General features: G+C 40.3%; 1 protein-coding gene, 1 non-coding gene and 1 pseudogene across 3 annotated transcripts; 2 read left to right on the top strand and 1 right to left on the bottom strand.

The window, feature by feature from the left end:
• Nucleotides 1-1742: 1742 nt before the first annotated feature.
• Nucleotides 1743-6533, top strand: LOC100552533 (cytochrome P450 2G1-like; annotated as a pseudogene).
• A 1306-nt stretch (nucleotides 6534-7839) lies between these two features.
• LOC134293885 (U6 spliceosomal RNA) lies at nucleotides 7840-7944 on the bottom strand. The gene has a single exon (XR_010000859.1). It is a non-coding gene; the product is annotated as a U6 spliceosomal RNA (small nuclear RNA).
• A 3597-nt stretch (nucleotides 7945-11541) lies between these two features.
• Nucleotides 11542-27115, top strand: LOC100557236 (cytochrome P450 2G1). 2 transcript variants are annotated; one of them, XM_003222843.4, is made up of 9 exons: nucleotides 11542-11901; nucleotides 14179-14341; nucleotides 14424-14573; nucleotides 14752-14912; nucleotides 21013-21186; nucleotides 21955-22096; nucleotides 22720-22907; nucleotides 23127-23268; nucleotides 25179-27115. In XM_003222843.4, exons 1-9 carry the CDS (start codon nucleotides 11722-11724, stop codon nucleotides 25358-25360), a joined length of 1482 nt encoding a protein of 493 aa, XP_003222891.1. In that variant the 5' UTR covers nucleotides 11542-11721; the 3' UTR covers nucleotides 25361-27115. The 2 variants fall into 2 exon arrangements, with proteins under 2 accessions (XP_003222891.1, XP_062818186.1); XM_062962116.1 differs by lacking the exon at nucleotides 11542-11901 and adding an exon at nucleotides 11948-12194.
• The last annotated feature ends 487 nt before the right edge of the window (nucleotides 27116-27602 follow it).

Consider the following 27602-nt stretch of genomic DNA (forward strand, 5'->3'; position numbering starts at 1 on the left):
GGCCCATGAGGCATCACAATTACTTTCATTCTTCTTTTAGATTTTGCCTGAATAAATAAATAAATATTCCCTAACAAGTTGTTTGTATAAAAGCAGTCTTCCTCACACCTGTAGCAAAACAAAACCAGAAAGGATTGCCATTTTGGTCTGTATTCTGACATACACACACACACATCCATATATATATTTGATAACATGGATACACCCTTAGTCCTTCATCAAATTATCGTTCCCAGTATTACATGTGATGGAGTTATTGAACTGTGATGAAGAGGTAATATAGTATGGATACATTGTACATAGGTGTACTTGGCAAAACAGAAAGGACTGCCATTTTGTTCTGTAGTCTGACTGGTTTCAACAGTTTCCCCTGCCTTACCAGAGATCTCTCATTAAAAAGGGAGAGATATTGTCGCACCTCAGGCTAAGTTCACCTTGCTAGGATACCCAGTCAATACACAAATAGTCTTTTAAAGTCTTTATTAAGGCAAAGCAGAATATAGATGAAGCAAGCAATCAAAAGATAATTCAATGTTATAAAGAAAGGGTCCAAAGGTAGAAGGAAGCAATAATGCATAAATGTCCATCAGTTCAAAAGGCAAGGTCCATTGGTTCAAAAGGCAAAGTAATAGCAATAATCCATAAGACACAGAGTTAGTCCATAGAATCCAAAGCATGAAGTTCAGAGCACAAAGTCTTAGTCCACAGGATCCAAAACACAAGGTCCAAAAATATAAGTAATCCACCAAACCAGGTATTAGTCCGTAGGAAGCAAGAAACAGGGTCCAAGAATGCAAAGTAATCCCAGAGGCAAAGTGTAGTCCTTAGAAAGCACGAAACAAGGCCCTAGACTCCAAGACGCTGGCAAGGGAAGCATGCACAAGGATGAAGCGATGAATTGCTCTGACCAAAGGGCATGGTCTGCACAGGCTTCTTTTAATAGCAACCCAAGAAGGCGTTTCTTTTGCCACAGCATGATTCTTTCGAAAGCTGTCTTTTGCGCGCCAAACGATCACTTCTGCGAAGCTCAGAGCCCCGCCAAGACAAACGGTCTTGCCTGGATAGCTCAGGGTCACTGTTATCTCGCACCTGGTCTTCAGTTGCCCCGGCTCCTTCATTATTTGTTAGTTCTCCAGTTACCTCCTCATTATTTCTCACAACTGTCGAATCCTCCTCAAAAATTCCCAAAGGAAGAATGTCAGCTTGACCGTTATCTGACTTCTGGGGCCAGCAGGTCATCTTGCTCAAAGTGAAACTGCATGTTTCTAACAGGAGGCTCAGACTGCTGTAAAATCCCCAGAATCCTCTTCTGTTCCATCTTGGAAACCAAAGTCCCCTTCAGTGTCATCATCTTGAACGTGGCCGTGGCCAGCCTGTGGCTGGGATACAACAGATATGATCTTCAGCGTAAAGTACCTTCAATGTTGAAATGGTTGTAAGACCGTGTCGTCGAAGGCTTTCATGGCCGGGATCACAGGGTTGTTGTATGTCTTTCGGGCTGTGTGGCCATGTTCCAGAAGCATTCTCTCCTGACGTTTCGCCCACATCTATGGCAGGCATCCTCAGAGGTTGTGAGGTATGGAGAAAAAAGACCAGGTATTTTCTCCATACCTTCCAACCTCTGAGGATGCCTGCCATAGATGTGGGCGAAACGTCAGGAGAGAATGCTTCTGGAACATGGCCACACAGCCCGAAAGACATACAACAACCCGGTTGTAAGACCCATTGCAATGCAATGTGAAATGAAATGTGTTTGTTCCCAAATTCATCCACTTCAAACGACAACATTCCAAAATGTCTGCCTAAACACAAAGATAGTGCCAGAAGTGAAATGCTCATTTCTCCTACAGCTGCATGAAAAATATGGCCCTGTTTTCACCGTCTATTTGGGAACATGTCCTGTTGTGGTCTTGTGTGGACACCAAGCTGTAAAGGAAGCTCTAATAGACAAGGCAGAAGAGTTCAGTGGAAGGACTACCAAGCCTACATTGGAGAGGGCTGTTGAAGGATATGGTGAGGCACTCCAGTTGTCTTTGGGGAATGGTTAAAACTCTTTCTTCTGCTTGTCCTAGGATTTCTTTCCTCTTTCCTGCAGGGGTGGCCTTTTCCAATGGAGAACGTTGGAAGCAACTGCGCCGATTCTCCATCACTGCCTTGAAGAGTTTGGGGATGGGGAAAAAGTCTATTGAAGAACAAATCCAAGAGGAGGCCCAATTCCTGCTGGAGGATTTTCGGAAGATGAAGGGTAAGCGAGTTGCCAGGCATGTTGAATTCATTCTGTTGCGTGGAAGTAGCTTAATCCTGAAAGGGGGAGCATTTAATGGATGTAGTGTGCATCTTGGAACCAAAAGTACCTTCTGAAGATTGTTACTTCTTTTTGTTTTGCTGTTGTTTTGCAGGGAAACCTTTAGAGCCCACCCACCTTCTCGGCTGTGCAGTCTCCAATATCATTTCCTCCATTGTGTTTGGGGAGTGCTTTGACTATGAGAATGAGGAATTCCAGGCCCTTATGAGGATAATATACAATTTTTTCTGGGAGATGAGCACAACCTGGTCCCAGGTACCCGAATGTTACTCACTTTGTGATAATGTTTTGCTGCTTAGAAAACTATTGGTCTTTGATAGTAATATCCTGATGTCCTTCACTTCTCATCTACTGTATGTTCATATCCAGCCCTGAAACTGGGCTCATCAGAACAAAACTGAGATCTTGGAAGCCACCTTTGTTTCTAGCCCCAGAAGCAAACTAAAGGACTGCAACTATGGTGGAATTAGGCAGGAAACCCACTCAACATTGTTTCTCTCCTCGTGCAGCTCTATGACATGTTTCCCACACTTCTGAAGTACTTCCCAGGGCCCCACACCAGGCTCCATAACATTATGTCAGATGCCTTGCACTTCATTGCCAAGAGAGTGAAAAAGAACCAAGAGATCCTTGACTCTAACTTCCCTCGTGACTTTATTGATTGCTTCCTCATCCAGATGGAAAAGGTATCTTCTTGGTGGGTGAAGGTGGTGGGGCTCTGCCAGTGGTTCACCTTGGAATCATTACATGATTTCTTCATCTTTCCTACTTTCAGGAAAAACACAATCCACTTAGTGAATTTAGTATTAAGAATTTGGAGCTCACCATCTTTGCTCTGTTCTTTGCTGGAACAGAGACGGTCAGTCACAACCCTGAGATATGGCTTTCTGTTTTTGATGAAATATCCTGAAGTGCAAGGTATTGTTGTTATCATTGTTATCTCATTTGGCCAACATTGGCAGGATTAACTTTTGTGGACTTGATAATTGGTTATCTCTATGAATCTTTAGTTTCTCCAGGGCAACTCCATGATTCAACTCAAATCATAGATATTTGACCACAGTCAGCCCTTTGTCCCCATGTGTTCTGTATCTATGAATTTAGCCAATAATAGCTTTGAAGTATTTGTGGGGGCGGGGGGGAGGAGTAAATTTTGGTTTGGCCACCTATGGAGTACTATGAGGATGTATGAGCAAACAGTGCTATAGCTCCCATGACCTCACAGATCACACACTCTCCTCAATATTTGTTTGTCCATTGAGATTGGCCACGCCATTTCACTACATCATTATCTATAGAGAAACTTCAGCATCTTCAAATTTTGATATTTTGGAAACAAACTACAAAAGATACGGAGGGCCCACTAGATGTGAAAATGTTTAGTGATCACTAGGAGGCATGCAAATAGCATGTTTGATCATTTCAGAAATAACTGGAAAGTTCAAAATGATAGTAAGAGGTACAAGGAATGAGGAATGAGGAAAATGAGTTCATATTCCCTTCTCCACCACATGTGGTGTTGGTCTTCCTACAATGAATGCACAGAGATTTCATGCCTCTCTTTAGTCATGTTCATAGTAAAATCCCATTTCCCTGTGGGAATCAGAAACCCAGGAGTTAATTCTCTGAATATACTCAACAGCAAAAGTGCATGAGGAAATAGATCGAGTGATTGGCCATAATCGCATCCCAAACAGTGAAGACCGGATACAGATGCCATATACAGATGCTGTCATCCATGAAATACAGAGAGTCACGGATCTTGTACCTATGAGTGTGGCCCATATGGTTACTTGTGACACTGAATTCAGAGGATACTTCATCCCTAAGGTAAGGTAGTGGAACAACCAGGAAAGATAAAAGGAGACCAATTAATTTGAAACCTAGAGCTATAGTCAACATAACACCTTCTAATGTTGTATGGGAGGAAAGTGGGATACATGCAGCCCAAACAACATCAGTGTGGTCAAGATGGCCAAAGATGATTTTCGTTTGCAGCAATTGAAGTAAGCTGAGTGGGAGGACAATAGTGAAAATGTGTAGCTCACAGTGCCTTTGCAAAAAAAAAGAAAAAATAAGAGGGATGTATAGCACAGGTGCAGCAAGACTTGTCCATGAGTGAAACATATGTTAGCATATGGATGAGGACTTGTTTTTGTTCCTGACCATCTGAAAGTTAACTGTTACCAGGAGGAGCAAGATTTGAAATTGGGTTCTGGAACTCAGAAACATCCAACTGTCCAGTATATCTTTCAGAAACAGGATGTGGCTGTTCATTGAGTATCTTACAGCTTTGCAAAATACTGCCGGCTTTCCCGGTCACCCGAATCCTCTGAAAACGGTATTGCAAAACAGTATTGTGCACACCCCAACAGTACATACCAGTCTAGAACATTAATATCTACTTGCAATGGTGGGAATTCTGTTCCATAGCAGTTATAGTAGTCTCAAATTGCATTGATTCTATACTGCAGATGCACCCATTATGGGATCATGAGTGTTAGTGAAGTTAGCCTAGGCCTTGTTATAATGCTGTTGAATCCAACAAACAGATGAAGAGGCAGTCAAATCAAGGTAGTCTGAACTGTTCTGTCATTTTCTCACGGGTTCCCTGAATGCTCCTTGAGCATGCAGAGGTTACCATGAACACAGTTTAAGGTTCTTCTGTTCTTTGAATGTAGTTTTTTTGTAAGACGTTTACTTATTTATTCCTTAAAAAAAAAACCAGCCTCAACCTCTGATTGAAGACAGATAAGCCCAATTGTTTTATAGTCTTTACACAGAACAATTAAATGGCTCTTGTGGAATATGAGTGGATGGAAACATGCAGTTTAAGATGCTCTATTCTGGGACTGAATTTTTGCCATTCTAAGTTCATAAATCCTTTCCCCCCTTTCTCAGGGAATGGAGGTTTCCCCCCTGCTCAGCACTGTTTTGCATGATCCCACAATGTTTAAAAGCCCCAGTGTTTTCAACCCAGAGAACTTCTTGGATGAGAATGGATGCTTCAAGAAGAATGATGCCTTTGTGCCTTTCTCCTCAGGTAGAACTTTCTTAAACACACGAATGAGGACAAGGATTCTATTCTTGCTTGTTAGATGGTTTGTTTAATATATGTATAAAGGTTAGGGTCTTTCTCATGTACTCTATGGGTTGCATTTCAAGATTTTAAAGTATTAGTTGCCTGTTTCACCTGCCTCCTTGGGCAATGCTTAATCTCTGTTCTGAGTATTTTATAGAAATACATTTTAATATGTATCTTTTATTCAAAATACCTTTTAATATGTGTATCTATAGAAACTTTACAATGTGTACGTCTTTTAGTTATGCTGTAATTCCACCTTGAGTCATGGGAAGAGGAGGCTAAAAATTAAATTAAATTGGTCATCATCATCATCATCATCTCAACTTGAGCAATCCACACTGTTTACAATAGGACCATGTATTATGCGAGTTCCATTCCAGGATCTTCATGTAATGTGCTTTTTTGAGTATAATATGGAAGCCTGGTTGTCTTACATGAAATGAATAATGTCCTGGATGAAGCACATTATGACTTCTGGACGTCTTGATGCCTGGGTAGGGAAAAGGTCATGGTGACTAGGGCTGGCTGGCCTCCTGGGAAACATTAGTGCTTTCCCTCGTTATACAGAATGACTCTTGACTTATGCAGGCGTCATATAAAAATTCATATTTTGGGCCTCCAAACTTGACATTGACTTATAAAAGAGGTCAACTAGTACATGAGTGTATATGGTAGATATGACACAATGAGATGAAAGGAAAGTCCTTAAAAAGCCAAAGACATTATGAACAAGGTGAGGGGACATGGAACGAGTTGCAGCTGAGGAGTCATCTGATCAGAGAAGCTGGATGTGTATCTCCTCGCCTGCAGACAAATTTTTCTTTCTCTTTTAGGGAAACGGATTTGTCTGGGCGAATCACTGGCCCGCATGGAGCTTTTCCTCTTCTTCACCACCATCCTGCAGAGTTTCCAGTTGAAGCCCCTTGTGTCCCCAGAAGATCTTGACCCAACCCCGCTGGAGAATGGCTTTCTCAATGTCCCACCCATTTATCACCTCTCTGTCATCCCACGCTGACCCCCAGGTGCCTTTTTTCTTCAGCTTGGGGCTGTTGTATAATCTACATTCTCAAACTCCACGGGGAGATGGAAGGGCAATTATTCTGGTCATTGACTTTGCCACACATAGGAGAGTTACAATTAATGATGACAACATCAACAACCACCACCTATGGTTCAATATTTCAGTCCCATATTAAGTCTTGTTGTTCTTGGGTACTACTGAAATCCCAGCTGTGTAACACGGATATTTTTGACCCATTTTTTTTTGGAATAATGTTTATTACACAAAAGAGAGAAAAAATATATTTACAAGAGAGAAAAGGCTCACATGAGCTCATTAGGTGGGAGAAAAAAGAAAAAAAAGGAAAAGGAGGTAAAGATGTAAATGGGAGATTTTCTTGTCTTCCATTCTCTTTTCTTTACATATTTTGCTCCATCTCTTTGTATTGATTCAAAAAGTTTTTTCTTTCCTCTTAATATTGTATTTTATATTCATTTTTTCTTGCTTTAAATCGTTTTTGAATAAAGTGCAATCGATTATTCTGTTTATTTTGCCTTGGTATTTCTTCAAATGTTGTGTTAAATTGTCCATGCTCATTATGTCTACCATTTTCAATAACCATCCTACTTCCGTTGGGATTTCTTTGTTCTTCCATTTTCTTGCATATGTTATTCTTGTAGTTGTAGCTAAGTAGTTAAATACAATTTCTTGATTTTTGTCTAAATTCATATCTGTCAATTCCAGTAAAAAAATTCAATATTTTCTGTGTTTTCATGAATTTTTCTCCAAAAATTGTTTGCTATTTTGCAACTCCGCCACATGTAGTAAAACATACCAGTTTGTATTTCACACTTTCACCTTTTTACTAAATATTTTTCTATAACATTTTGATATTTTGTTAGGTGTGATATACCACGGGTACATCATTTTGTACCAGTTTTCTTTAAGATAATATGAATATGTAAATTTTAATTTGTTATTCCAAATCTTTACTCATTCTTCCATTTTTATTGCATGTTTGAAGTTTTCTGCCCATTTTACCATGAAGTCTTTTTCTTGTTCTGTCTGTTGATCATCACAAAAGGATTTTATATATTTTAGTAATTTCCTTATTCTCAACTGATAGTAAGTTATCCTGAATATAATCTTTTTCTGAAAAACTTATCACTTTATCTTTAGTATAATATTATTTTATTTGTCTATACTGAAACCAAGAGACATTCTTATATAAAATCTTAATTTCTTCTTGTGATTTTAAGAATTTTTGTTTTGTTTGTTTGTTTTTTAAGATTTTTTGTTTATGCAATATTTCTATGTAGGTTGGCCATTTTCCTCATCCTAATTCTCTTCTTTGTATGACTTCTAATGGTGATATCCATTGTGGTGTTATCTGATAAAATATGCCTTTGTATTTTCCCCAGGTATTTTCCCAGGTTTAGAGTTGATCTAAAAAAAATGGAACACGTCAGAATTTTGCGTCATCCTTGCGCAGGAGCCATGCTAATCTTCTCTGTATCATTCCAATTTTAGTACATATGCTGCAAAACTGAACACCCATTCCAGCATTTTCTATCTCCTGAAAAATCCTAAGAGAATGATTATGAAGTACTGAGGACGTCTTGAAATTATCTTGTATCCTTTCTCTCGGAATGACTCTAACTAAGCATTAGACATTTTTGCATACATTCCTTAAACTCAAATATCTGATCCTTCTTGTTGTTTAGACTTCAAAAATTAATTATTAGACTCTTTTGGATATTTTAGCCAATTTTGATGGAGTCAATAGTACTTCCACACATTTTTGCAGATTTTCCACAACCAACATTTCATCGTCTGCATATGCTTTCTGTTTGTATATCCAATCCAATCCCCCTGCTGTGAAGAAATAAACAATAATGTTATCCCTAGTTCCAGGGATTATTGGTAAATATGTTTGGTTCCTGCCTGCTCTTACTGTTGGCTTGTGCTCCAGGTCTGTTTAGTTATGAAACATAGAAAGTAGTGCACAACCAACCCCAATAAGAGTCCATAAAGCCCCAGCCGAATGGGGCCGGTGTCCACACACTGTCAACAGAACAGGACAATTGACGAGCATAAACATGGCTATTTGCATAGCAGGACTTGGAGGCTACAGGGAGAAAAACTCAGAACAAACAGGTTGTGTGACATGCCTCACATACAGGAGATTGCTGTATAATAACACATGTACAGGATTGAAAATAGCCTTGAATCATGTGCCATGGGTTAACTTTTTAAGACCTACTGGGATTAATCAAAGCTCATTAGAAATTAACAGACATGTTGATAAAACATTCTGATATAAAACTAAAGAAAGTTGATCTCTGTAGAGTGCCATGCCATTTGAAGAGTGTATTGACAATTTAGAATACTTCCCCAATTGAATGTGGCTCCAAGACAATGCAATCCAGAACGTCTATACTGAGATTCAATAGAGACTCTGACAGTATATCTGCATTAGCAGTGTTGCATTGTAGTCTAAGGTTACTTTATGGCCTTGGATCTTCAGTCCTAAGATCCAAGAAAACAAATACTTTATCTGCAAAAACAATAAATTGCAAATTCATATCTCCTCTGGAGCAAAGAATCATGGCACTGATTAACTAAGGAAGAGCTGAGCAAATTTGACATCTATCTCAGTGGAAAACATTCCACATATCTACTCTTACACTTGCTAAAAACACGGAAGTGAATTAGAGTGGATACATGACCATAAAACCTTTACTACAGAATTGTTTGATGCAATTGCTTTCTTTCTTGTCATCTACCTTTTCTAACTTGTTATTAACGTCAGCGATGATGAAAGTATCACACAAGGACAATCCTCCTTAGGGATCCACTGCCCTGACTTTACAGATCAGATCATCAGAATTCTTAAACGCTATTCTCAAGGTGGGTGATTGTCTATTGGAAACATGGTCTGGGCATTCCAGAGATAAATTGAAGGAGACTACCAAAATTCCTTTCTTCAACCTCATTCCTTTTCTTTCACAGACCATGTTGGATTCATTCTTTCTCTTGAATTTATCTCAACCAAACATTAGACAGTTTACTCACACTTACAACATAAATTATCACAGTCTTTGCACATTTTAGGTAACTTAGATGGGGTTAATGGCATGTTATAACACACAGGAACAAGGAAGGAGAGGACACGGACTGCTTTAACTAGGGCAGGGCAGACCTTTCCCCAAGCCTAGAAGATCCCAGCCCTGTGCCTCCAATATGATAGCATGACGATGATGGTTATGTGTTAGAGTGAAGTGAACACTGTTTGTCTTTAAACTTTCTTTTGAATTAAAGCTGCCACCAACCTAAGATGTTTTTTAGGATTTTCTTGTTTTAAAAGTATTGGAGGTAATCTGCTCCCACTTTTGCCAACACTGCTTTTACCCCTGGCTCCTAAACAGCTGTTTATTAAGAGGCTTTTTTGGTAGTAATAGAATGTTAAAAATGTTGGAACTATCACAGAGGCTTGATGTTGGAATGATGTACTGTAGAGACTTTTTGAAAGTTAAATAGAATAAGATTTATTTATTTTTAAACAGACAACTAACTACTTCTGAGAGGTACAAAAAGCATGATGGGTTACAAAAGTACTTCAGCTTGAATTGGTTGCTTGTTCAGTTCACTTTGTTATAGACAGATCTAACCAAACCTATCTGGTAACAAAACCCTTGCTCTATTTCAGAGAATAGTAACGAGTTTGACTAACCTATCTAGGTAGCCCCCTGGGTTATTAACTAACTCTACCCTAGAGTTCTTCCTGTTAACTAGCCCAGCCTGGAGATTCAATCTTTAGTGCTAACTCTCACAAGAGATCAAAACTGCTGTCGGACCTTTTCCTGTCAGCTCACAGCACCCAGCTCTCTCACACACACCCTCACTCTCTTCTCACACCCTCTCTCCTTCTTCTCAAGACTTGGCTCCTCCCCACTCCTCTGGCCAATCCTAGGAGCCTCCAAACTCCTCCCCTTTTCCAACCTTCCACACTCAAGATGGCTGACTCCCTAGCATTCCCTCCCAAAATGGAGGCCTGCCATACTGTTATCCAGGCTCCCTTTCTGGCCCACTCGGTAAGATTCACTACACATGTCCGTACATTCTGTCAGGTTTTACACAACCAATATCACATCATCTACAAATACTATCAATTTGCACATTTACATTTAGGTCTGTCATATGAGTTTCATCTTAGATTTTCCATGATTAGGTCTGTACATCGGGCCTTTTGTGTCTACCATGATTTTGCTCAGCCCCCCACCCACCCCCCAACTCCATAAAAACCAAATTCCTTAGATGATCAAATCCTGTTATCTACAATGATGAAGTAAATTGGTGCCTATTATATAAAGTGGTTATCTGTATTTCTTGCGTTAAGGGGCCCATTCAGACAGCCACTTTAATATGGGACTTCCTGGAAAAAGGGGGGTTCCCAAATAACATTTTCGCAAAACATGAATTTATTTGCCACAAACCAGGGAAACTATGGTTTGGGGCAAATTAATTTGTTAATGGGTGTATTCCGTTCATTCCAGGAAGGTGCAGGATAAGCCCAATACTTTCACTGTATGGACTGCAGTCCAGACAGCAGTTCCGTGGTTTTCTAGGCTAAAGTAGCCTGGAAAAGTACGAGGACACCTAGCCCATCCCCAAACCACTTTAAAAAGTTTTAAAAACCTTACTGAGCTTCTATTACAGTCTTTCTGTAGCTTTCCCTTCCTGTAGTGCCAGGAGAGCTACATCCCCCCCTCCCCCCCGTTCTCCTGGCGCATCATTGCTATGTGCCACGAAGAGCTGCAGGAAGACTGTAATGGAGGCCCAGTAAAAAGTTTTCTCTTCAAAGTGATTTGGGAGGTTTTTGGGGAGGTGTTGACAATGGAACTATCCCGGAAAGTTCCGGGATTACACCTGGACACCCCCTCCCGCCCAGAAAGCATGGGCTTTTTGGAGGGGGGGGGGGGGTGTGGACAGGCTTTTTTGAATACAAATGTTCCTCCTATAAATTGCCTGTCTGGAAACACCTTAAGATATCTTAGAATATCTGTAGGAAAATATTCACAGGACAAATTCTTCCGGAAAGAAACTTTATAGAATCATAGTCAGAAGACATCACAGGAATCATGCATCTAACCTGAATAAACAGTATTGTTTCCCAGTATCATGGACTAAGATGCAACATTTTTGCTCTGTGCAGTTACGTAACCCAGAAGGCAGTGTCCAACCAGTTCCTATAATAGTCCATGAAGCCCCAGCCAGAAGGGACTAGTTCTACACTCTGCCGAAAGAGAAGGACAGCGAACAATCTGCACCATGGAATGGGCTGGTGCAGTCATCCTCCTCCTTGTTTTCTTTTTTTCTTGCCCTTTGCTCATGTCTTCTAAGAGGAAACGGTTGCACAAAGGGAAACCTCCTCCGGGACCCACTCCCCTGCCCCTGATCGGGAATTTCCTGCAGATGAAGTCATCTGAAATCTTAAAATCTCTTCTCAAGGTATGACTCTTTTTCAGACTCTTTCAGACATTTTATGGGGGAAAGGAGAGCTGCTAACTGTTGAGTGGAACAATGACAAAGGATTGGTTATGGGGGTTTTTTTTCGTGTCAGGAGCAACTTGAGTTGCTTCTGGAGTGAGAGAACTGGCTGTCTGCAAGGATGACGCTTGGATGTTTTGATGTTTTACCATCCTTGTGGGAGGTTTCTCTCATGTCCCCGCATGGAGCTGGAGCTGATAGAGGGAGCTCATCCGCACTCCCCCCGGGTGGGATTCGAACCTGGCAGCTTTCAGGTCAGCAACCCAACCTTCAAGTCACTTAGTCCACTACGCCATCTGGGGGCTCCATTGGTTATGGTACTTCTTGTATGTATGTCTAACTGCTGAAATGAACACTGGAAATCATCTTTTTTTCTTTGTCTGCTTACTTTTTTTACTTTCTTCTTTCTTTGTATCTTTTATTGCATGTAATGAAGAAAATTGACAAAAATGTCTTATCAAAGACAACCTAAATATTATCTTCCATACCCCCTGTCTCTCTGTCTGTTGATGATGGGACTTACATGCACCCTAAAGGACACCAGGCAGCCAAAATGCTATTCTTGTCAGGATTAGTTTCTAGGATTTGTAGTTTGATATTCTATTAATTGATATAGCTCCACCCTCTGCAAATCTGGAATTGGTGAGTGGTTTGGATTTCTTTGCTAGAGTGCTCTAATGATCACAAATGCATCTACACTGTAGAATTAATGCTGTTTGGTACCACTTGGCTCAATGCTACAGTACGGAATTCTGGGTACTGTCTTTTTACAAGGCTTTTAGCCCTTGCCCAGGGGTGATATTTCTCACTAATGCCCATTATTATCTCTAAAAAATTTAAATGTAGATATTGGAGGAGTGTTGCAGAAAGCTCTCCTCTTATAAAATACACTGTGCTCAGACATTGTTTTTTGTAGAACAAAAATACTCATTTTTGTGCGAAGAGAACTAAATTTTTTGGGGGGTGGAGTGGATAAAATGTTTTTCATACAAAAAGCCAGAAAAATAACATTCATGCAATAAGCACGTTTTCCAAATATCTTTTTTTAAAATAATTTTTATTGAGACTTTGCTGATACATAAAAGTGAACCAGGGGTAGAAAGCTAAGGGAAAGGATCGTGAGGAAAAGTTTAGGGAAGGGGAAGTGGGATAGTACAAAGGTACAGGTAGGTGGGGAGGGGGGCAGGGCCGTAGCCAGAAATTTTTTTCGGGGGGGGTGTTAAAAATTTGGGGGGGGTGTTTAACCCCTTGCACACACCCCTCCCCGCTACAAACCTGTCAATATCTGCTTGAGATAGTGCCTGGAGGGACTCTTAATGTTTTGTGTCTCATAGACTTAGCATGGGGATTTGGTTAACCAGTTAAAATTCATGAGTAAACCAGGTTTTTTTACAACCTGAAAAATTTCAGGGGGGGGTGTTGAACCCCTAAAACCGCCCCCTCGCTACAGGCCTGGAGGGGGGGGGGTTAGGGGAGAAAAAGTAGAGATGAATTGGAGAAGGAAGGATAGAAGGGCCAAGGGGGGAGGGGAAGTTGCCTATATTTTGGGGGGGGGGGGGATCGGTGTTCCGTTCTTCTCTTCCAATATGAATTCTTCTGTCTTCAATCATTTTCTTTTTTAAGGTAATCCTCAAAATCTTCCCAAATTGTTTTTTTCATGGCCTTGCCGGAGTTACTCTTCATCCAAAAAGTTAAATTGTCCATATCTCTTATATCTAAGATTTTATTTATCCATTGATCTTTAGTGGGGGTTATTTTAGATTTCCAATTTTTCGCCAAAAGTATCCTGGCTGCTGTTATAAAATAAGTAAAAAGTTTATCTTTATTTGTCTCCATTTTAACTTCAGAGTCATACAACCCAGGAGAAGTTCTGGTTTAAAGATCATATTTAGTTTGAGGATCTTATTACATTCTAAATGTATTATTTTCCAAAACTTTTCAATTTTTCCAATATTTACATTGGTTGTTGGTAGTTGTGCAAAAATAGTACCCTATTAGTTTGATTCTAAGACATCCTTGACTGTAAGATGCACACTAATTTTTCTACTACCAACAGAAAAAAAAGCTCTTTTAGAAATGACTGAGAACATCAGAAAGTATAATTGCAAAACTCTGCGTACTCTGAAACGTACTCTTGTTCACAAATGAGGAATACTAGTCCATTTTAAAGGACACCGTTATAAAAGGTTGGCCTAAACTAGAGGAGTGTGTAGACATACAGGTTGGTTTCCCCTACAGCTAAATGAAAAATATGGTCCTGTTTTCACCGTCTATTTTGGATCACGTCCGGTTCTGGTTTTATGTGGACACCAAGCTGTGAAGGAGGCCCTGATAGACAAGGCAGAAAAGTTCAGTGGAAGAGTCTGCATGCCTTCAATGGTGCCTACCTTCCAAGGATATGGTAAGGCATCCCAGTTATGTTTACAACATTGGTTCTGCTCTTGTTTCTGCTTGCCATGTCATTTTTCTCCTGCTTCCTTCAGGAGTGGGCTTTGCCAATGGAGAACGCTGGAAGGAACTGCGCCGGTTCTCCCTCGCCGTCTTGAGGAGTTTTGGAATGGGGAAGAAGTCTATTGAACAGCGAATCCAAGAGGAGGCCCAATTCCTGCTTGAGGAATTTCGGAAAACAAAGGGTAAGAGAGGTGCCAAAGACAGGTTGAATTTTGTTCAGTGAAGGTACTGAGAGCAAGAGGGACCACAGCTTCCTTTGCCCAACATTTAGTGGACACTGTGTGCACTGGGTCCTATTCTTGGCACCAGAAGGACTATCTGTGGACTGATTCTTCATTCATTCTCTTTCCTGTGCTGCAGAAAAGCCTTTTGAGCCTACCACCCTCCTCAGCCATATGTTCACCAACATCATTTGCTCCATTGTTTTTGGAAACAGATTTGACTATGAGGACAAGGAATTTCAGGCCCTCTTGGTGATGGTAAATGAATTCTTCTGGGAAATGAGCACTTCCTGGGCCCAGGTACACCTTTTGCAATAATGATCAGTTTAAATGATTATAAAAACCATTTGTCATAATCTCTCCCCTGATTTTTCACCGTTCTTCATTTCTCACCTACTTAGATATTGATTTCACATATTCAGTCCTGAATCCCTGAATCCCTGAATCCCACCTCCAATCCAGTTTCTGTTCCTCTTCCTTTGTTATCCATAAAGATGATCTTTCTACATGACTGTTACTTCTCTTTCCCCCACTTTCTCCCACTTCCCTGCAATATTTTTCTTTCTCTGTTGTCTTCATATCTCTCCAGCTTCTATCTCTGTCTGTACCAGCTCTTGACAGGTTCAAAGCCTGTATACAAGAAATCTGCTGTTAGTTGATTATTTTGTCATCCTTTCCCACATTCAAAGAAACATCTCATTCCTGTGTTGAATTCCACTTTGCTAATGCCTTGAGCTCCCCTTTTAAACTTTGTGAAGCGCTCATGTTTCTTGTTGTGGGAAAGTGAGTCACTCTCCATGTGTTTTTACTGCAAGGATTCTGACCCGCTGGGAATGGGTTTCCAGGCATGGTGTGGGTTTGCTTGCAGAGGATTAGATTACAGTTACATGCAAACATAAAAAAATTGAAGGAATCTTGCCTTTTTCAAAAATGATATGTTAATCATATACTAGGATATATGGACACCACAGTTCAAGAAGGATATTGACAATCTAGAATGGCCACCAAAATGATCAAAGGTTTGGAAGTGAAGCCCTATGAGGAGCAGCTTATATGTTTAGTTTTGAGAAAGGGGGTGATTGGCAATATGACAGCCACACTTAAATATTTTAAAGGATAAAATATTGAGGAGGGGGCAAGCTTGTTTTATGATGCTATAGACACTAGGACACAATTAAACAGGTCTCTCAGTAACAATGCCTTATGGATCTCCAATTTAGGAACAGGAGTCCAAAAAGCTGAAAAAGAAAGCAGGAAGATAGTGAGAGAGAAGGGGGGGAACGGATTACCCATCTGTCGATCATCCTGTTCAGCATCACTTTTGTCTCAGCCAATCTTGTTGAAATCCCTTGTCTCTCCACGGGTGGGGCAGGTAGGCCACTATTCAGCTCCCAAACGACTCCTCCATGGCCTCTTGAGAAACGATTCCTCCATGGGCCTTCTTTCGCGATCTGCAGTAATCCTTTTTACTCTGGTCCTGCTGCAATGGTTAACTTATTTTATTCTTTGTCACATTGTCTCCGTGCTATATCCTCCTTTTGGCTTAAAAAGCAAGGTTGTTAGATGGCATATGAAAAAGTCCCTCATTGTCTCTCAAATCCGGCAAAAATCCGAATTATTTGCAATGTCCCGTTACAAAAGGTCCTAACCAGGAGAGTTGGGTCAAAATAGAAAATTGTATGTTGTTGAGTTGGTCAGCCCTTACAGCCTCCAGCCTGATGCCACACTCCATCACAGCCTTAGCACTCAGCAACACCTATAGGCCCTCCCAGGCCTCTCAATAAACATGTCTCATAGACTTCTGGGTTTATCCCATACAGGAGTTCAGGACCTGTAGCAAAAAACAATGAGAGGGAAAAGAAGGGAAGGGAAATACTCATCCTTCCAGGCTGTATGGCTCTTGAAGCACTCTCTCTAGTCGTTTCGCTCACATCCACGGCAGGCCTCCTCAGAGGTTGTGCCTTCGACAACACACTCATCTGTCTTGAAATCCAACAAAATCTTTCTTCTCCGCATCTTTTTTCTTTTCTTTTCCGCAAACGATTTAACAATCGTCTATCCACTTGCTGCAATGCAATCTTCCACTCCAGTCCTGCTGCAGTGTTAAACTTACTCAACTCCCCTTTTATACTGACTCGTTGCTTATTCTTCAGCTTTAACAGATCAAAATTTGTCAGTAACACACGTTGAAAAGCCTCCTGCCGCTTCTCAAATCTGGCAAAATCCAGGCTGGGGGCAATGGAAAAAATGCCCCTATTTGCATGATCTAATGTCCCGTTTACAAAAGTCCTAGTCCTCCCTTTCCGTAACCTTTAGAAAGAGCTGGGCCAAAATCACAAAGTCCAGAATCCAAATCTCACAAAATTATTATGAAGCAACATGAGACGTAGCCAATTATATCATGCCTTTGGTTCTCAAAAGGATAACTTTTTATCACTTGGGCACTAGCTCCCTTTTTGAATAAAATGTCAATCAAAAATTTAAAAATCAATGTCAGTTCTTAATCCTTCTGTGTCAGGAATATGGGATCAATTTTTTTCCAAAAATAAATATATTTTTTTTTGCACTGCCACCTTGTGACAGTTTTCCATACAAAGTCTCCACAACTAATAACTCCTCTCCTTGTCCTCTCTTTTCAGTATCATCTCCTTTCCAAAACATTCATTCACATTCCTTCTCCTTGACTTACCAAGATTACTTGTATTCCAAAGTGCTGCAAAAAAGAACTTTTAACATTTCCCTATAACCTGTAAGGGGTTTAAACAGTCTGTAGAACAGAAAAAGGGGGGAGTAGCCCACAGAGGCTTGAGTTTTCAAAAGTACACTTGTTCAGGCTCATTTTTTTTTTTTTTTGAGATTCAATTTCTGGGCAAATGTCCAGCTCTTATCTGTTGTATCACCATGTTCTCCAAAAAACACTGAAGCATTGTTCTTTCAAAACAAGGATTTTTTTTTCAAGCCTAAGACCATTTTTTTTCCAAAGGTCAGAATGCACAGCACACAGAAACCAGGATTTTTTCTCAGTTCAGGAAATAGCAGATATTTACACACAGAATGATTTAACCAAAATCACTCTACATCTCTTATTTAGAATCACATCACTCAATTGTCATCTTTTTTCATTAAATTCACATGTCCAACATACATTTTAAAATCTACTAACATTGTTTATAACTCTTTATGCATTTTGAATTCAACACGTACATCTCATTCACACAAGGTCAACAGGAATTCTGATTAGTGGTTAGTTGTTTAGATAAAGTCACACACTCTCTCTCAGCTCATGAAACATTCTCACCCAGTTGTCCCAAAACAAGTCCAAAGCAAGGATTTAAGATCCAGGTGAAAGCAGAACCCCAATAATATATATATATTATATACATATATATATATATATATATATATATATATATATATATATATATATATTTACATCATCACTCATTTATCATCATTTTTCTTTCTTTTTTTCCCTCATATTAAATTCACATTACATTTTTGAAACTCCACTAGTTCACAGCGGCTTTCGTTGACCTTGGCTGTCCACTGGAATTCCATTATCTTTCTCTGGGCATTTCGCCTGAGTTTAACAAGAATGACAGGGAAGAAACATTCTAATAAACTTGGATCAGTTTTTTTTTTTAAGACACAGTTAACAAGTTCATAACTTATCGTTTTTACCTTGGACTGTCTGCCAAGATTTTCCCACTATCTTTTTTGGCATGAGGCCCAGATGCAAAGAAAACTTTTTAAGAAAACAGCCTTTGTTTCTCAGAAATAACAAGGAAAACTCTTTTGAAACACAATTTCTGAACCTCAACACAACTTTAACACCCTCCCTTCCTTTTTCTGGCCTCTCTGCAGCTTGTCAGCAAAAGCAAACTAACACAGACAGACCCTCTTCGAATCAGATTTTTTCAACCGTAATAAAACATTTCTAGATATTTGTGCTCAACATTTTTTGTATAAATCTATAGACTCTTTTTTTTTCACTTCAATATTACCACGAAACATGCAGAACTTGAAACTCATTATTCCCCACACATGACAAAGAAATCAAACAGTTTTTTTCCTTTTTGTTTTCAAAAGGGTATGTCACCTTCCCCTTTTTTTTTCATTTTTTTTTCCTTTCCCCGGGAGTTGCGACTCAGTCTTGGATTTTCATCCTCATGCACGACTTGGTCTTGGGGCACCCTCACAAGTCTTGTTCTCTGGGGAATTCCTTCTACGGCTCTACTTGCAACTGAGCCGAAATTGTCTAACATACACTGTAATGAGGTGGTGGATTTGAACCCACTGCCTCCCATCCTGCCTAATAGAGGAGACTGCCTTGGCCTGGGCACCCGGACACTCAACGGTATGCGTCAGGAATCACAAGACAGAACCCCTTTATACCTCCCTGGGAACCTTTGTGTGTCCCTCCCGGCGCTGGTAACTGTGTTCCCTTAGTGTCTCATTTAACCACTATACTTGCCAGATTGCTGTAGACGTCGGACCAACCTTCGCCCCTGGACTTTTCCCTGGATCCTTTTCCTCCTGGCTGGTTTCTTTGGAACCTCGCTGTCGTTGCGGCTCCCACCGTCGGCCGGCGTTGGCATCAGAGGCAAGTACCGCAGCCGGTCTTGCAATATTCAGGGGCCCCTTCTCGTCTCACGGTAGTTGCCTCTGGCCCCCACCGCTGAGTTGGGACCGTCCCGCCAACGGGATCCGTCTCCGATCTCCTGGCTCGTCTTATTGTGGAATCACGTCGGGGTCACCAGAAAATGTAGCGGAAGCCAGACTTCCCCTCTTCTCGGCTTCTCGTGTGTCTGTGCGGACGCAGTGGAAGTAGGAGACAGACAACTGGAGTTTTTTCCCAAAGAAAGCAGTTTACTAAAGTTCATGCAGCTGCAGAGGTTCATCCCACGCACAACTAGATGCTGAAAAGGGAGAACCCCGCCGACAGGGTCAAGTGTCTATTTATACAATTCAATGGGTTCGGTTTACGAACGCCCACATATCAAACCATTGGTGCATATTTGTGGTGCAGTATTACATTTCATTACTTTCGTTTCTCTCAAAACACATGATTTCGGGGAAATCATGTGATAACCCATCGGCTGTGTTCCTGGCCTGCTCGTACCTCCTTATATGGCCATTTCCTCCTACCCCTTCATTCCTGCCTTAAGACCATAGGTCTTTCACATGCAAGGCAAACAAACAAATACATGAAAGCCAGATTATTAAAAACACGGCATTAAAACCCTATATAGATCGTTAAAACATTAAAATGCTATATATATCAATGTCAAGATACGTCCTTAAAATACTACATATTTCATGATTTAGCACCTACATAATTAAAAACAAGATAAAACCAAGTAAGTACAGCATTATTAAAACAAGCAGGGAACACCTTGGATATAAATAACCACTATTAGTTAAAAGCATCCCCAGTACAGTCGACTGCAATATCAGAGATTAGTCTTGCCCGGATCTTCTGTGCTGCCAGGGCAAAAAGAGCCACTTTATGAGTAACCACAGGGTTAGTGTCAGACAAAAGGTAGAAAATCCTTTCCGACACAGTATTTGTCTGAAGAAGATAAAGAATAGGCCCCAGAATCGCTTCTCGGCTTATGGCTAAGATCAAGTGTAGTATATTCCATCTAAACATTAGGAAGATTTTTTCTGATGGTAAGACAGTGGTTCCCAACCTAGGATCCCCAGATGTTTTTGGCCTACAACTGCCAGAAATTCCAGCCAGTTTACCAGCTGTTAGGATTTCTGGGAGTTGAAGGCCAAAATTGTCGGGAGACCCCAGAACCACTGTGGTAAGAACTGTTTGTCAGAGGAATACACTGCCTTCGAGTCTGGTGGAGTCTCCTTCTCTCGGGGTTTTAAGTCTTGATGGCCATCTGTCAAGGGTTCTTTGATTTGTGTTCCAACATGGCAGGAGGTTGGACTGGGTGGCCCTTGGAGTTTCTCCCAACTCCATCATGCCTTTGCTGCTATTAGATCTGTACTATGTTGTAAGATAAAAATCCAAAATTGTAGAAGTCATGGCATCCAAGCCTTTCTTCATATGTTTTGATCTTCTGCTTTCCTATCCCAGGTTCCTTGCTCCCTTGTTTTTGTTTTTCCATGTCTAGGTCTCTTCAATGCTTCCACCAGCAATAGTTGACTGCTTACAAATGATCTTTGAAGTCACAATGACCCAGTCATTAAACCCGGGTGGTTCACATATTTTGGGAGATGATTAGGATGTCTTTGGTTCATCCCACTCTGAACAAAACAGAGGCCTTGGATGTTCCCTTTGTTATTAGCACCGGAAATCCTTTCAAGACAAAGTAAGGGATTACTGTTGATGCTTTGGCGGAAAATGGCAGCTAATCCATTTAGCATGGTTTCTCTCTTTATGCAGTTCTATGACGTCTATGCCAACTACCTGAACTATATTCCAGGGATCTACAGTAAGCTCTATGATTCCAAGGATTTGAGGCTCTTCGTTGCCAAGAGAATCAAGAAGAACCAAGAAACCTTTGACCCTAACTTCCCACGTGACTATATTGATTGCTTCCTTATCCAGATGGAAAAGGTACCTTGTTCGTACATGAAGGTGCATGAAGTGTCCTGAACTGAAGAGATTATTCCTTGTCACTTACGGAAATGAAATAAGAAATCCTTAATCTATCTCACTTTGTTCCAATTGAAGTGTGGATGCAGAGCAGAATAGAAGATGAGAATTGATACCACAAAGTAGAGTGTACATGGAGTCCAAGGAGAGCCTTTGCAAGCTGTAGTAGCATGATTGTTGAGAAGAAGCCCTTCTCAGTAGCTACTCCCAAGCTTGGAAACTTCCTTCATAGGGAGCAAAGGTGGCTCTTCGAATATTTTAATTGCATACATTGTTTGCTTTAAAAAACTGTCACATTGACGGAGAGCTGATGATCAGGGCCTTTGGATGACATGTCCTTGGAACAGGAGTCTTCTTTCAGATCATTACAACTTCTTTTGCAGAAGGGACCTGGCAGAAATGTCATTCTGAGCTGCAGTCAAATTCAGAACAGACCTCCATTCCTTGGAGTGTCTTCTGCTTAGTAAAGTAGAGGAAGGGGGGCAGTGTGAATATGGAGTCATTATGGATCCAGAACTCTTGGCTAGGAATCTATAACTGGAGCACAGAATGCCAGTCTATATTTTCCATACTTTGCATCTGAAGCACAGATGGGCAACCAGGCTCTAATTGAGCAGGGTTATATGACTTGTCTAGCTTCAGTCTAGGGCAGAATGTGCTTTCCCATTTAACCTACCAGTGGTTCTTATTCAGATTGTCTCATAGTGTGTTGTTCTTTCCTACTTTCAGGAAAAAGACAATTCAGACAGTGAATATAATATCAAGAACTTGCAGCTAAGCATTCTTAATCTGATTCTTGGTGGATCAGAGACAGGGAGTTGCACCCTGAAATATGGCTTCTTGTTTCTGACGAAATATCCTGAAGTGCAAGGTATTGTTGTTGTTGTTGTTGCTGCTCCTGCATTGAAAGTTAGCCCGAATTGGCAGGTTGAACTTTACTATGATCAGTATTTGCCCAAAGTAGACCACAGGGTAATCCCAGAAGATTTAGAGATCCCTAGAGATCATACTTCTCTTGGAGTCTCTAGATCCTCCAGCAGAAATTTATGGTGAGCTCCTGGTCAATTCTATGGTCAGGTTCCACCCTATTTTCCTCTTTTCCACACTCATTCGAGGATAGTCAGCCTGCTATAACCATGGGTTCTGCATCTAAGGGGTTTAGCCAATAATGGCTTAAAATATTTAAGGAAAAGGAATTCTTGATTTGGTGGATGCTAAGTTCTCACCATTTCACAGGTCCTCATTCTCTTTCCAGCACTTGTTTGAATTGTTTGCTGTTTTATATACGGGATATAATTTTCCTACGCCATTATCAATCGTGGAAACTCAGCATCTAAGTAACCTGGGGAAAAAACTTTGGTGAATACTAAGGGCCCACAAAACTAAAAATATTTGACATAAACTTTTCTTTTTTTACTGACCTGAAGAATGTACTCATAGAAGAAACAAAAAAACCACATCAGTTAATCATATATATATATATCTCTTTAACAGCAAAAGTGCATGAAGAAATTGATCGAGTGATTGGTCATGATCGTGTCCCAAACACTGAAGACCGGAGGCAGATGCCCTATACAGATGCCGTTATCCACGAAGTGCAGAGATGCAGTGATGTTCTTCCTATGAGTTTGGCCCATATGGTTACTTGTGACACTGAACTCCGAGGATATCTAATCCCTAAGGTACAAGAGGGTGTTTAAAAAAAAAAAGAAAAAAAAGAAAAGAAAGAAAGTTCAACCAAGAAAAGTTATTTAAGTGCAGAGCCAAGCTCAGGTAAACCCAACTGTCCCACTATCTTTAGATAGAACATTGAAATGGAGCTCATGGACCAGGAGTGGATAGAGGAATGCCATGCAAGTTGCATTTTGCAATTCTGAACTCATAACTTTTCTCCTTCCCAGGGGATGACAGTCTACCCAATACTCAGCACTGTCTTGCATGATCCCACAATGTTTAAAAGCCCCAATGCTTTCAGCCCAGAAAACTTCTTGGATGAGAATGGATGCTTCAAGAAGAATGATGCCTTTGTGCCTTTCTCCTCAGGTAGTATTATCCTAAATACAACACGAGGAAAAGGATCACATGCTTGTTTGTTAGTTTGCTTGTTTTTCAAACGTGTGACTTTTTGTGTTTTTAGCCTCCTTATTCTCCCACAAGAAACATGCAAAATTATGTAAGGGTTAAGAGCCTCCTCATATACTCTGTGGATTGAATTTCATGATTTTATAATATTAGTTGTACATTTCTCTCCCCCCCCCCCTGCTTGGGCAAGCTCTATTTTTACACTGCTTACAATAGGCCAGTAGAGATCCCTTCCAGGAATTTCATGTAATGTGATTTTTTTTAATTTTTTTATTATTTTAGAAATTATAACAGACATTCATGAAAGTGAAAAACAAGAAGTAAAATAAAATACACACATATAAAAAAGAAAAAAAATACAGAAAGATATAGAGATTTGCACTGTAGTGTACAGCCAGCGCTTGTTACTCTAATGGATATTCACAGAGTGGCTGTACCGTTGTTATACCTTAACTTATCCTTGTCCCCCAAGCCCCTCACCCATGAACCCAACCCCCTAGACCTCCGATACCCCTCAGTAAGTATCACTAACCATCAACTACCCATGTATCTTCTTTCGCTAAATCCCCTTTATGGCAGTCATCAAATCTACCTTTGTCTTCTTTTCCAGATACCCAAGTGCCAGCCTCCGTTTGTTTACAAAATCCTCATTATTTCCTCCTCTGTTACTATTTTTCTGCTTGGCCATTTGGATATATTCCCCCAGTTTATCTCTCCAGTCTTTAATACCTAGCTTTTCTTCCCCCTTCCATGTTTTAGCTATTATTAGTCTTGCTGCAACAAAACAATATTGGCAAATTTCTTCATCTCCTGCACTAATATGCCTTCTAAATAAACCTAATAAGTACATTTCCGGGTTTTTCTTGACCTTTTTGGTAATCATATTGTTTGTTTCTTTGACCACTTTTATTCAGAATTCTTGAACTGTATTACAGGTCCACCATACGTGGAAAAAGGTTCCTTTCGCTTTCTTGCATCTCCAACAGGCCCCTCTTTCTGTTTTCTCTATTTTCGCCAGAAGCTCTGGAGTTATGTATGTTCTATAAAACATTTTAAACATATTTTCTCTAATTGAGCCAGCCAGAGAGAATTTAAACCCCTTTCTCCAAAGATGTTCCCACTCTTCCAGATCTACGTTTCTACCAAAGTCTTTGGCCAAAGAAATCCTAACAGTTTTTATTTGTTTGTCTGCTAAGTTGTAGTCTAAAATAAATTTATAGAGCCTTGAGAGTAAACCTTTGTTACCTCTGTCAAAGATACATTCTAACTCAGATTTTTTGGATGCAAATCCTACCGCCGCATCCTTTCTAAATCTATCTTGCAGTTGGTAGAAACTGAACCAATCTTTTATCCCTAATTCTTCTCTACCCTTAAGTGTCCATTGCCCTCTTTCTTTAACTAAATATTCCTCATATGTTCCAACTTCAGTGCATGTAGCTGATTTTTGTGTATAATCTGAAAACGTGTTGTTTTTTTATTTTAAAAAGTAGTCTCCATAAACTGTATTTGGATTTAGAGATATGTGTGTAGGATTCCCCTAATGAACAATGAAACCATCCACAAACCCATAGCAAGGTGGAGGCGAGGGAAATCTTTTAGAAGTAAATATAAGACAATGAGATGGCTGCTTGTTGAAAAGGAGACCATAAAAAGACAAATGCTTTTTCTACACTGTCATATAAAATCCAGATTATCTGCTTTGATAATTTAGATTATATGGCAATGTAGGCTCATATAATCCAGTTCAAAGCAGGTAATGTGATTTCATAATCTGGATTATATGGCAGTGTAGAAGGGCCCTTAGTGCTGAGACAAAGCTGGATGTTTTTCTCCTTGCCTGCAGACAAATTCTGTTTTTTCTTCTTCTTCAGGGAAACGGAACTGCTTGGGTGAAGTCTTGGCCCGCATGGAGCTTTTCCTTTTCTTCACCACCATCCTGCAGAGTTTCCAATTGAAGTCCCTTGTGCCTCCTGAAGATATTGACCTCACTCCTCAAGAAAGTGGCTTTGCCAACATCCCACCCTTTTGCCATCTCTCAGTCATCCCACGCTGACCCCAAGGTCTCTTTCTCCCTCAGAAGCTGCATTGACGGACACCACAAATAGAATCATAGAATTGTAGAGTTGGAAGAGACCTAACAGGCCATCCAGTCCAACCCCCTGCAAGAAGTAGGAAAAAGTAGAAGGAAGGGAATTTTCTCTGTTTTCTGTCTCTCATAAAGAGGACTGATTTTTTTTAAAGATATACGGCTTCTGAATTTCACCCCCTTATTAGGACTTGTTGTCCTGAGGTATTCCCAGCATGGTAATAAGGATGCTTTTGACCCATTCTAGCACTTGAATCCCACCCATGGGAGAAAAGCGGGATAGAAGTGAAATAATAATTATTAATAATAATTTATCCTATTTCCTGAAGTATCGGAAGAGGGTGATGCCTCTTAAATTTTAGTTATGTCTCTATATCAATTGCTTATAAAGTATTGAAGTTGCCTTGAAATTATCTAATTTGGAATTTGTGAGAAAAGTTATGAGTGCATAACCGTTTGATTCTGGAATTAGGTAGTACCGTTGGCCCTCTCTAGCCACAAATTCCACCATCGACAACTTGAAAATATTCAAAAATAAAGACATTCCAAAAAGTAAATCTGGATTTGGTGGTTTTATGTAACAGACATCATTTTTTTACACCATTTTATATAATGTGGCTTGAGCATCCATGGAGTTTGATATCCACAAGAGGGTCCAGTAACCAAATCCCACCAGAGAGCATCTTCCCGGTACTTCAGGTCCCCATTTCTGTGACAGAGGCACACTAATAATTCCACTTTTTCCCATCACTGCCTAGCGTTACACCTACACGCAAGCTTCCTGTCACTGTTCATCCTCATAGCAGAGATCATTTTTGTTAGTGGGGCTGTGGAAGCCTCAGCTACTTCTCGATCAAGAGAGGAACACACCCTTGGCCATCACAATGGAATCTGCGAGCAAATAGGATCCTGAATATGAACTAGTAGTCATGAATGCATAGCTCTAGGTTAACTTCCTTAGTGAATTCTGGCTAATGTATTTTTCTTTGGGCTATGGTTTCATTATAAATAATCAGTCTCGTTGATCTAAGAACCACTAGAACATGAACAATTTTTCAGGCCAGCAGTGCCAGAAGGTTAGGTTAGGTCTCATTGTATATGAATGTGATCTACCTATTGTGTTATGCCAAGTCCTGGTTAAACAAACAAAGATTTCCCAAGAGTCAAAGAAAGTCCCAATATATTAACAAAACAGCCTCATGAGCTAGATTGTTTTTAGGCTAGTAGCTTTAGCATACACACAGGCACGTGAACATGCACCATTGAGAGCAAGATAAAGCCGAAATCCCGTGTTCAAGTTGCGCAGTACCCACCACACTGATTAAACAGGGAGACAGCTGAGCAAACTGGACTTCTATCTCACAGGCACAGCAGTCAAATTTTTGCTTCTGCATCATTCTTCTTTCTTGTTCCTTTCCTATCTTGTACCTTTCTTATCTTGTCACCCCCTCCCCTTCTCTTGCCTGGTACCTTCTCCAGAAGATTCCAAGGCCAAATGCTAGCTTGAGATCAACAAATGAGATCATAGACATCACTTGTGCCAAAGAGGTGTGGAGGTGAAGAAGACCCTCAATAACTGGTCAGTTATAGATAAGACGACATATATATCCTTTGTTTCTGACGCCACGCTTCGTGGCAGCCATTGCGAGTACAAACCTTTTGGGGTGTACGGCTGTTCCGCCTTCTCATAGCTATGTGAAAATAAACTTTGCTTTTGCACTCTCTCGAGACTGGATTTTTGTCTCATCGCCTCCTGTGCCAGAACCCCCTTTTGAGATAAATTGTCTTACAATATTATCTGCTTAGAACTGGATTATATGAGGCCCCTTCTACACAGCTGTATAAAATGCACACTGAAGTGGATTATATGCCAATGTGGAGTCAAAACAATCCAGTGCAAAGCAGATAATATAAGATTATGACTGGGTTATATAGCTGTGTGAAAGGGCCTTGAGTCTACACTGCCATATAATCCAGTGCAAATTAGATAATCTGTGGAAAAGGCCTAAGTGAGGCCTAACACTGTCCCCTGGGCTAAGTGGATTGCTGGGAGACCAAGTGGGTGGAGCTTAGCCTTCTAACTGTCAGCAATTGGATAAAAACAATTATTCTTCTCCCTTTAATTAGGACTTTATTTTTCTTTTTTTTTTGTTGTATGAACGTAGAGGCGTGGATGAGAGGTTGTGCTGTCAATTTTCGAGGTTGTGAG

This window comes from Anolis carolinensis, unplaced genomic scaffold (genome assembly GCF_035594765.1).
Source record: "Anolis carolinensis isolate JA03-04 unplaced genomic scaffold, rAnoCar3.1.pri scaffold_10, whole genome shotgun sequence".
Taxonomy (NCBI): domain Eukaryota; kingdom Metazoa; phylum Chordata; class Lepidosauria; order Squamata; family Dactyloidae; genus Anolis; species Anolis carolinensis.

Bases quoted from the DNA above. Each gene is read 5' to 3' on its own strand.
- LOC100557236 (XM_003222843.4), top strand. From the start codon at position 11,722: ATGGAATGGGCTGGTGCAGTCATCCTCCTCCTTGTTTTCTTTTTTTCT. The intron at 21,187-21,954 runs GTACCTTGTTCG...TCCTACTTTCAG, and splicing joins TCCTTATCCAGATGGAAAAG to GAAAAAGACAATTCAGACAG. The intron at 22,097-22,719 runs GTATTGTTGTTG...TCTCTTTAACAG, and splicing joins GAAATATCCTGAAGTGCAAG to CAAAAGTGCATGAAGAAATT.